Below are 11,559 nucleotides of genomic sequence, written 5' to 3'. Positions count from 1 at the left end.
ATTTTGGGAGTTTCTTCTATTTATGGGGATCAACCATTTTCCTGCCTGATTTTATCTTTTATGGATATCGGTATTGGATTGTCAACTTCGATACAAATATTCATCTTCGGTGGATTTATTGTTAGTACCACTTTATACGAATTTTTATCCAAATATCTTCTATGCTTTTGACGTCCATAGGGACTATATCATCTATTTGCTAAATCTCTTATTTGGATATTGGCTTTAGAGTAGTTTCTTGATAATATGAGTTCTTTATTTTATGCTAATATGATCAAAATTGTATTTTCTTTGCATAGCTTTGGTTGATTTTATTTTTGTAATAACCTTTATTCTCTGAATAAAGTTGAGCATGATCTTCAATTACCCAAGAAATTTTGTAATGCTTCAATAATTTACGCCACCAAAAAAAAATCTATAATTACATAGTTCAAAAAAGGAGCATTTATATGTATAGCACGTAGTTCCTATGTATTTATATATCTCATACATAAACTGTCATATCATACACATAACACTCAAATCTTTAATATCACATCAAAATTGTATTATTTTTTTTAATAGTAAAATACACAAAGTTTAAAGCATTAAAGTATTCTGCATGGAAATAGAAAACTTGCATGAGATACATAAACAATTAAAAATTATGCGCTGGCTGTGTAATATTTAGTAAAAATAGCTTAAATAGTCGTATAAGTTTTAGGCACAAAAAATTTACAAATTAATTTTTTTTTATTTTCAAAAGAGCCCAACACTTAAATTTTTATTCTAATATTTATCACTCAAATTTTTTATATAAAGTCAAAAAATATTATTATTTTAGTTAAAATATGAAATAACCATTTTCATATATAAGTGTGTGTGTATATATTGAAGTTGATATATTAGATAAATAAATAAAAAGAATATATGTAAATACCCCATTTCTATTTCCAAGTTATCTCGTGATTCTCGCACTAAATGCTCATTGAAGTATAAGCATAAACTTAACCATGGTTTGTGCCTGATTCTCTGGCTAATTCCGGTAGGCAATTAATTAGCTAGAAGTCAATTCCTCCGGTATTCCCTCGCAGGACAAAGCCTTCTGTCTTATCACGCCATTAACCACCAAAACAAGCTGTAAAATCTGTCATCTGTCGAGGGTATTTCGGTCACATGATGCCGATAAGATCTTTGCATCTTTTGTCTATCTCCTTGTCCGGGAAAATTAGCTTGCTCGCTGGTTTGCTTCTTCCAGAGCTCTGGTCGAGTTTGATACGCACGCGTGCTGTTCCTTCTGTAAGTGAAATCGTAGTTTACCACAAATCGTTAGATTTGCGCTATAAAATTTGATTTTTTTCGCTTTGTCAGGAACAGTTTTTCGATTTTTTTTAGAACTAATTAGATTGTTCCCTTGAGGTTCTTTCTGAAAATTGATCGCTTTTTGCTCGATCGCTGTATGTTACTTGAAATCGAAAATTTTTAGGGGCTTTCTGCAGTGTATGAAGGATCTTTCTGCAGGACTTTTTCGATCGTGCTTTGATTTCGAAATTATTCGGTCATGCCTTGCTAATCGATAATAATATTTTAGGGTTTTCTCAAGTTTTGGGGAGAGGGAAATTTACCTGATTCTATATTTGGAGAAGAAGCATGCGGTGGCTGAGCCTTTCCATCGATGTCTACCGGAAAGTGGTTTCCCTGAACTTATATTGCAGGGTTATTCTGTAACTTGGGTTGCATCCTTGGCTTTCTTCTGTTTGCATCTTGTCTCTTTCCATTAAAACCGGTTGAGACACCTCCGATAAAGGACGGCTTCTTGATTTTCTCTGAAATTCTTCTTCTGCTGTGACTTCAACTTCTTCTTCTTCTTCTTGAGATTCTTTTTCTTGTGCTTTCTGGTGGTCGGCTACTTTTGAAGGGAAAGCAGAGTAGTAATGGTGTGCCAAGCAGCGTCACAGACGAGATTTCGGGAATTGAAATACGAATATGGGATTTCTGGCTGTGCTACCATCATAGTTAGAGTCGTCGTTTGCTTCCAACCGTTGCAAGACTGTCAGGTAATTGCGGTGGAACAAATATATTACAATCTTAATTCAGTTCTCGATTTCCTCCAATTCTTCTAGGTGTTTATAATATAATTCTCTCTTGTTTGATGAATTCTTCTTATTCAGGCCGAGTATTTCCGCCAACTCCTGAAGCCGGTCACGTAGATTTGTTTCCGTCCTTTTGCTTTCTTAGAATAAAGCTGGAATTTTGCACGCTCTGAGAAAGAGCCCGTGATAGAAGAACTCTCCGCTTTTCTTTTGGTTGGTTGGTTTGCTTTTAATCCTAGTAAAAAAGAACAGTTTTACTTCGCTGGTACAGATTTTTTTGCATCTGAGTGTTTGTGTTTCAGGAGATTTAACCTTCTTTTACTGCACTAGATGTGGGAGTTTAGTAACTTGAACTCGGGTAGTACTTTCTGGCCTCCTGATTCTGGGCAGCCACAGAACTCAATTGCTTGTCCAACCACTGGTATCTCTCATGGCCCTTCTGTCCGCGGCATTCCATTTCCCGGTTTTAGATTGCAGGGGAGTGTCCTTCAGTTTAACTCTACGAATTGGTCGCCAATGAACACACTGGCACCAAATCCTACAATTAACTTTTCCGAACCAGAAGCAACTAAGAGGAAGAGGTTCCTTGTTTTTGATTACTCTGGGGACCAAACAAGCTTGGTTTTTAGTTCGGTGGCATGTCCATTCGAGGGTCTTAATCCAACTCTACCTTTGGGCAGTGTGGCTAACACCAATGCCTCCAATAGCCATATCAGTGAAGAAAATAAGGTGCATGAAGATACAGAAGAAATTGATGCCCTACTTTACTCCGACTCGGAACATATTTATGATGATGAAGAGAGTAGCACAGGACATTCTCCATTGGACATGGAGAAGGAAGATATTGCCAGTTCCTATCTCCCAGCCAAGCGCCGTAGAGTTGATTCTACTGAGATAGACACATTGCTCATGGACACTGCAAGCTCTGCAGTAGCTCTGTCTCCTCATTTCATACTTGAAGATGGCAGTAATGATTTAGGCTTTAATGGTTGCATTGGCGACGGGAAAGACAAAACTGGACAAGGAAGCAGGAGCAGGTGCAACAAGAGGGACAGTATTCACGCTACAGTTAGCATGCTGAGGAGAATTATCCCCGGAGGTAAGGGAAAGGACACCGTCTCTGTGCTTGATGAGGCGATTCAATATCTGAAGTCACTCCAGCTGCAAGCGAAGGCAGCAGGTGCCAATTCCTTCACTCTCTAAATCTTCTGATGATCACAATCTTCCTGTGGATAGTAATAGTAGTGTTTGCAGATTAAGTACTAGTTTGTGATGGTAATGTCAGTAATAACATTAGTGCTATATGCTAGATAGAGCACAATTACTCTCAGGAGTGAAGGGAATGCGAATTTCTCCATTCTACAATTTTATGCTTCTCGTTAAGTCATCTTCTAGTAGTAGTATTTGCAGATTGAAGTTATAGTATCTGATGGTCATGGCAGATGAAGAAGCATTAATCAATGTTTGTAGTCGCTCAAGCGGTGAGCAAAGATGGGCATTGCTTTCTTCTCTCCAAAGCTTCTCATGAACTCCACCTTCTCTATTTAGTTATAGCACCTGCAGCAGTAGTATTGGCTGATTATGGTACAAATACTGTGGTAGATGAGCGGTTATCATTAACTTCATCTTCCTTTGTATAGTTTGCAGCTGCAGCATTAGTATTTGCAGAGCCATGAAAACAATGGAGACTCAATGATTGATTAATGGTGTAATAAAAGCTTAAAGCTTCAAAGGGTATTTATTTGGCTTTGCATCTTTTGACCAGAATTAGAGTCTGCTGATCTTCTGGTTGGGGGGGCGGTTCTTTTGCTTTATAAGCGTGTTTAGGGGGGGAAGTCTTTCTCTTATCTTATATGATGTGGGTGTCGCTATTAGTATTGCTGGCGGACGTGTTATTGCTTTCATGATGTTTGTTGCATGCTTTATGAGAATGCTTTATGTCGTTTTATGTATATTTATGACTCTTTTTAAGTTTGTGTGTTGCTGAAGTGCGAGTGATTTAGTGTGTGATTACCTCTAAATGATGTGTTTAGGTTTAATTGTGAATGGATGTTGATGGCACTTGTTATGCTTTAAATTTCATTTTGTGAGCTTAGCAATCTCTAATTTGGCACTATTCTATTTTAATATTTTGAGATGTTCAGGTGAGAATTATTTTATATGGACAGTAAACTCTATTGTTGAACCATGCAGAGGGCTGAATGCTGATTGTTCATGCGCTAGTTATATTGCGTGATACTCTTAACCATTTATGGAATTGGAGGGGAATTGATAAACATGGGAGTTGCTTGTAATCAAATATGTCATAGATTGGATTTGTCTTAGTTGAATTATATAAGTTGTTTTTGAGCTTGGGCTGAGCTTTCCTGTAGCTTAAAGGATCATACCTGACATGTATATGAAATTAAAAAACATAAATTTAATTCATACTTTAAATTTCATATAAAATTATATAACATGATAAAATTTTGAATAATTACTTGATTATATATATATATATATATATGTATATGTATATGATACATCATACATTGATAGAGCATGTAACATGTTATTTGTTGAACAACAAATGAACGTGTTCATGAGCATTAATAAATGAGTAATACTATACTCAAATATGGTTCATTTAACCTTCGAGTTTAAGAAAAAACATGTTCAAAATTGTTTATTTATGAAATTTAACGAATATTCATTGAGCAATAATCGAGTCGAGTTCATGTCGTTGATCAAATGTATCGGTTCATTTAGAGCCCAATATGAGAGAAAAGTTTCATTTATTTATATATCTAATAGATTCGTTCGTTTATAACCTGGTATGGGATTGAATTTTGATTATTTTACTATTTCAAATATATTAAAAATATATAAATTTAATTTTTAGAAATTAACACTACTCATATTTAATTTTATTTAATATTTAAATATTTTAAATTTAAGTATTAAAATATAAATATGTTAAAATTTTATTTAAATCTCCCATTTGAAATAACCAAACAAATGAAGCTGGATTCTGTTGCTTCTTCAATAGAATGTTAGCCCTTTTACCGATGTCCATTCGCAAACCTCACATTAACCAAGGAAGAACTATTTTGCCTAATTAACTTAGCCGTGGCCCGCCTGGAAACTTCCTCTACGTTATCATAAGCTAATCTACACTATTAAAAGTAAATCGGAATTTGGCGAAGGCCTAAATATCGATTTCTCATGCTCTAGGTCATCTGATGAGAGCCCGCGTCATGTGCCTAAATATTCAAGAACTCAGCGTTACTGAGGATCGAACCCGTGACCTGAAGGGACTTACAGTGAACCCTAGCTCTCGTATTCTTTTGAGTAAAATTATGGGCTTGATTATTAATTAAATTTAGAAGAATAAAATAAATTTATTTATAAAAACATTAATGGGACTATAATAATAGATTCACTTAAATACTTTATTATTATTAAACTTCATTTTATATTTGTTATACGTTTGTAGCCTCAGTTTTAGTTTTGTCTAAGAGAATCACATCTAATAGTAGTTAAACAAATATTTTATTATTTGGCATATACATTCAAATTGAGTTGTGATACCCTAAAAATTCTGTGTCATGTGACTTAGCTACACATTTTAAAGCATACCACGTTAGCCTGAAAGTTGATCGGAAAAGTATCTCAAATATATTTCAAATTTTAGAAGGAAAACCAGGGGTGGACACAACTAGAGTCCAGGGGGGCAATTGCACCTACTCAAATTTAGATTTTCAATTATATAAAACATAAATTTGTCCTTTTGCCCATCCTGAGATATCAGTTTTGACCCTTCTGAAATATTTTTTTTGTCCTTCGTTACCCTAGCCTTTCCACGTCCCCTCAAAAGGCAGTTGGTTCCGCCCTTCGAACACTTACTTTTTGAACCTTTATAAAATAAAATTCTTTAGCTTTATCTACTATTAAAGCTAATTACATAGCTCTGAGTGGTTGTATAGCACAATTTATTTGGTTAATAACATAATTAAAATATTATAAATTTATGCTATAATATTTTCTACTTATGTGTGACCACACTAATGCCATTGGCTTAATTACAAATTCATTGCAACACTAACAAACATATCAAAGATCATGTTTATAAAGTTGATATTGATATAAACTTGTTAGTGCTAATATATATATTTCTTATATTCTTACAAAAACCTTACAAAAACTTTATTCTATTTTTATTTTTTATGTTGCCAAAAGAAGATGTATATATCTTGACTTTTACATTTATTTTCACATCTATATATTTAGGTGGACTTTGGTATGTTTTGTATAAGTTTATCTTTGAAATGCAACCGACAGCAAATCCCGATGGACACCCGCCAGATGGTGGGTTCGAAGATAACCGACGAACTACAGCTATCAGTTAATATTTGTTTATAACTGACGGGTTATTCTGTTGAATATAACTAAAAATAGTCGGAAAACAAAATGTTATTGATGAGCGACGATATATGTTGTAGTTATACCGTTGCAAATAACAAAGATAAGAAACTGTCGCAAAACCATCTGTAATTAAAACAATTTTTCAACATGTAAAAAACTGTCGATTTCAGCATCTTTTTTTTCTCCTATAGTGATTAACTTTAAAATTATGATAATTATTTTTATTAGATTGAATAATACGTGTCATTGTTGCTTCGAGAAATGACATGAAAACCTCCTTTGAGTTGGCAACCCTGAGTTCTAGGACTTCCATACTTCTTCAATAAATATACATTTTTGCTTGATTTTAGTGAGTTAAGTGGATGTTACTCTAATCAAAAGAACCCTACTCATTATACTTTTCATGTTCATTGTCTATATGCAATCAATATAGATAAGCATGGGTATGCATACTAAGTAACTGAGTTGAATTTTTGCAAGGCATTTAGATAAAATTTTGCTTTGGTCTAATTTTTTTACTAAGACTAGCCCTACTACTATTATTATTATTATTATTATTATTAATCATATTATGATTATCTTTATTATCAGGGGCTTTTACATACTCACGACCCAAGACTTTACATGTTTCAATTTAAACACCCTAAACTTAGTCCGTCTTCATTTCAGCTGCTCATTGTTACGAAAAATTATTACGTCCGGACGGTCAATCGCCCGTCGCCGACATGTATGACGACTTCGTGCCTGACGGTTGGTCGTCTAAACGTGCGGTGTACGGGCGTTTATCTTCTTTATCCCCATCCATTCCCTTTCCTCTTTCATTCATCTCTAGCGTATTTGGTCGATTCAAAGGAAATCAACCCCTGAGCCCATCTCCAATCTACCTCTCTCTCCACGATTTTGAAGCAATCAGGCGATCTATAATTAAGTATCATTGCTTTGTGCATTAATTCCAAAGCTAAACTCCTTCTTAAACTCTAGATTAAATTATAAAAGGAATGGTTTCCTCTAGAACAGTAATGAGATTGTTATCCTATCAACATTTCTGTTGGTTATGAAATACTTTTTGTCTGTTCTGTCTTTTCTATGCTAATCTGTAATGGCTTTGGGTTTTTCTTCTGCAAAACATTTGGTACATTTCCTAGATTATCATTCAGAAGGGGAACCCCTTATGCACTTGCTATTGTGTAAAGTGCAGAAGCATTTCCCTACCCCTACATACTTTTGTGGTAGAATTATGTAGAGATCTGAATGATTTTATTATGAGTAGAAGGCTACTTTTGTTATTTTGCCATTAGATAGTGAAATATTTTTCATTCTAGGAAATTATATGATAAATGCTGTCACAACACATTTTGTGAATTTTCTTTTTTATATTAAGAATAATGGTTAGTGTTGTAGAGTTGCCCTTTAATGCCCTAAGAGTTTTTTTTTTTTTTTGACCAAGCCAGTTACTATCAATAAGTTCTTGCAATGTTTGAACTTGTTGAATGTTTGCATTTGTTAGAGCCCACTTCAGTGCATAAGAAACTCCATAATGTATTTCTTCTAAGGGGCTGGATGTTCGTCAAGGTGGAGATTTTGTTTGAACTTGTTGACCAAGCCAGTTACTATCAATAAGTTCTTGCATTGTTTGAACTTGTTGAATGTTTGCATTTGCTAGAACTTGTTGAATGTTTGTAAGAAACTCCATAATGTATTTCTTCTAAGGGGCTGGATGTTCGTCAAGGTGGAGATTTTGTTTGAACTTGTTGACCAAGCCAGTTACTATCAATAAGTTCTTGCATTGTTTGAACTTGTTGAATGTTTGCATTTGCTAGAGCCCACTTCAGTGCATAAGAAACTCCATAATGTATTTCTCCTAAGGGACTGGATGTTCGTCAAGGTGGAGATTTTTTATGGTATGACTCATATACCATATAAGGGACAGATGCTGGAACGAAGTGGAGTGGAGCAAAGCAGAAGAATCTGTCCAAATCGGGGGACTTTCCTTATGTGGGTTGGAGGTGAGGTACAGGGGTAATTTGGTAATTACATATTGTACTCTAGGGTTTCCTAAGGTTATAAATAGGCTTTTATGTAACCTAGGTCTAATCTCATATTCTGTAACTCTTTTCTGAATATTTAAGAAAGCCGTCGCTCTGCTCCCGAGGACGTAGGCATCTTTGCCGAACATCGTAAATCTTTGTGTTTTCTTTTAGCTTTGTGTTGATTCTTATTTTTCTTCATCCTAATTTCTCAACACATTTGCATATATTACTTTGTGTTTGTATATATGGTAGTCTAAAAATTTATCTTAGAAAATAGAGATTGATTTTTCTTGTTCTTATCTAATCAAAGCTAGCGATCTTTGTTTGGCTCAAATCAAGATCCAATCAAAAAACTTATACTCAAATTTGACTAAATTGGAGATAGAATGATTTACATACATGCCACACAACTTTTATATATTTACATATAAAAGACTAAGATTTAATATTTTCAATTTATAACAATTTGATGTTAAAAATTTATATTTGAAAAAATGTATTTCAATTGTAAAATGTTAATGATACTAATATTTTTGATGTGATGTCTAATTCTTTAGTGATATGTAAATAAATATAAACATTTAAACATTAGCTATATAAAAATGGAAATTTTAAATAATTATATATTTACATATTTTATACCTAAACTCTCATATTTACATACATAATATTATGGTGCATTAAATTTATGCATGAAAATGGGTATTTCACTTTTTAAAACATAATAAAATATTAAAATTTTGAGCACTGGATTTGTAAATATTAAAGAATGTGAGGTATTTAAATGCATAAGAAATATGTGATATGCATTTAAATGCCTCATATATGAGAAAAAATATTGCGTTCGGAGTTTGAACAAAAGCGGCATTTGGATAATGATGTGATTCACCGGAGGAGAGAGCGAGAAAAAAAAAAACCCTCGCCCGGTGATCGTCCGGACTCTGGAAGCAATATTTTCTCCATATATGACAAGTAACTGAATGCTCCTATATATATATGTTTGTATGTATGCTTTTTATCCAAGAATGAAAAAAAAAAGTATATTTTACTTTTTTAAAGTTATCATGGTAGCATCTTTAGTGTGATATGAAAGATTTGAATGGCTTAAATATGAAGAATAAAATTTAGGCCTTAGATATATAAATACAAATGAATTAGTTGATATGTATGTAAATGTCTCAAAAAAAAAATGTTTCACTTCAATTTTCTAACATAAATTTGACCACGAGCAAACATGGCCTGGTGGAGCTCTCATGCGCCATTCATGATCTAAAGGTCCTTATCCATTAGCATGAGAAGAGGACCCCGACCCGTCCAAGCAGCGAAAAATTATTGCATACAGACACCGCATGCAGAGATGCATGCGGTGCCTGATCTACACCATAGATCATAGAGATTTACGGTGATGATGTATTTCGGTGGGTCCCATTTTAATTTTTTTTATTTTAATTTTTTTTAAAAAAAATTGATTGCATGCTCACCGTAGATTACCGTGATCTACGGTGTAAATCTCTGCATGCGGTGTCCGAATGCATTATTTTTTTCCTGAGCAGCATAGATGATGATCCTCCAAAAGAAGAGGACTAGATATTTGGTGGCCACTCGGAGTCTTCAAATTACTGCTTCCGTGCAAAGCAAAAGCACCAGATAGCGACTGCTCACTCTTTTGACGAGTAGATGCTCTCTGATTTGTACTCTAACGATTTGTTTATTAATTCATTTATTACAAAATTTGCATACATACCACATGATTTTTATTTATTCATATAATATAATTTATTTATTCATATAATTAAATTCAAATATGCTAGAAGTAAATTTGATTTGAAAAGAAAAAAAAACATGTATGTGAAGTTATATTAGGGAAGTAAAATTTTGATTATAGAAATGAGTAAGAAAATTTAGTTAAAATTTTATAAGTGATATAGAAAATTTTAAAGTTAAAAGTAGAAATTATAAATATTGTGTAACTATCTTTAGTAGGAGATATTGTATTTTTGAAAAATTTTGGAAGAATTAGACTTTTATTTTTGAAACCTAAATTTATTTTATTAAAAATAATTTTCATAAGCTATTATTATTTTTTTAAGTAAAAAAAAAATATCAATTCTTTACTTTAGAAAGGGAGGAGTGGAATTCAAAATTATTAAAGATCTATCCATTTATAGTAATCATTGCCTAAAAAAAAGAAAAAGAAAAAGAAAAAGAAAAGAAAAGGGAGGAAAAGTGGAAGGATTAGTGTCTAATAAAAAATTGGTTATATATGTGATCTTTTTAAAGTATTAAACTTGATAAACTCTTAAGCTTAAGGATATAATATAGTAAGTAAAATTATACTTAATAAAAATTTTTAAGTGAAGGAAATAAAATGTTTAAGTTAAAAGGAAATAAAATGTTTAAGTTCTATATTTGGAAAATCTACAAGTATTTCTGAATTAGATTGAAACTCACATTTTTCATACTTCTTCACTTTAAAGATTTATAAACTTTAAGTTGGTCTCATTCACTAGAATTTTTTCTAAATTAGACTACTATATTCTAAAACAAAATTTTAGAACATCCTAAAGAAACTCATATACATAGTCATACTTATTTAGTTTTTAAAGATTGAAGTGTCGCTTGAGGACAAGTAACATTTTAAGTTTGGGAGATTTTGATACACTTAAAATATATAATATTTTTATACACATTTTTATATTTGAGATATTACACTTTAATGGAAGATATTGTGTTTTTTTCTTTATGTACAACTAAAAAGGTGAAAAATGACAAAATGAGTGAAAAAGGATCAAATATGGAGCAAAAATGAAAAAATGGTGCAAAAACAAAAAGGATCAAATATGGAGCAAAAATGAAAAAATGGTGCAAAAATATTTTGGCGCCTAAGCGACAGTGAAACAGAGAAGGCCGCGCCTAAGCGCGAAAGGCCTCGCGCTTAAGCGCCAGTGAAAGTTACTTTACGGGTTAATTCATTTTGATAAATTTTGAATGGACATTTGAGGCGCATATTGGCTAAAGATGGTGGTTATAACCACAAAAAACAAAAATATGGT

The 11,559-nt window shown here is 32.8% G+C and overlaps 1 protein-coding gene across 2 annotated transcripts; it reads left to right on the top strand.

Moving 5' to 3' along the window:
- The first annotated feature begins 2,187 nt into the window (after positions 1–2,187).
- Positions 2,188–4,111, top strand: LOC110033555 (transcription factor bHLH143-like). 2 transcript variants are annotated; one of them, XM_020737579.1, is made up of 2 exons: positions 2,188–2,285; positions 2,403–4,111. In XM_020737579.1, the coding sequence occupies exon 2, from the start codon at positions 2,403–2,405 to the stop codon at positions 3,273–3,275; it is 873 nt and encodes a 290-aa protein (XP_020593238.1). In that variant the 5' UTR covers positions 2,188–2,285; the 3' UTR covers positions 3,276–4,111. The 2 variants fall into 2 exon arrangements, with proteins under 2 accessions (XP_020593238.1, XP_020593237.1); XM_020737578.1 differs by having other exon boundaries at positions 2,375–4,111.
- The last annotated feature ends 7,448 nt before the right edge of the window (positions 4,112–11,559 follow it).

Source organism: Phalaenopsis equestris, unplaced genomic scaffold (assembly GCF_001263595.1).
Source record: "Phalaenopsis equestris unplaced genomic scaffold, ASM126359v1 Scaffold001221, whole genome shotgun sequence".
Lineage (NCBI taxonomy): Eukaryota > Viridiplantae > Streptophyta > Magnoliopsida > Asparagales > Orchidaceae > Phalaenopsis > Phalaenopsis equestris.
This window is presented reverse-complemented; position numbering and strand designations above follow the sequence as displayed.

Coding starts and splice junctions, on each gene's coding strand:
- LOC110033555 (XM_020737579.1), top strand. CDS start 2,403: ATGTGGGAGTTTAGTAACTTGAACTCGGGTAGTACTTTCTGGCCTCCT.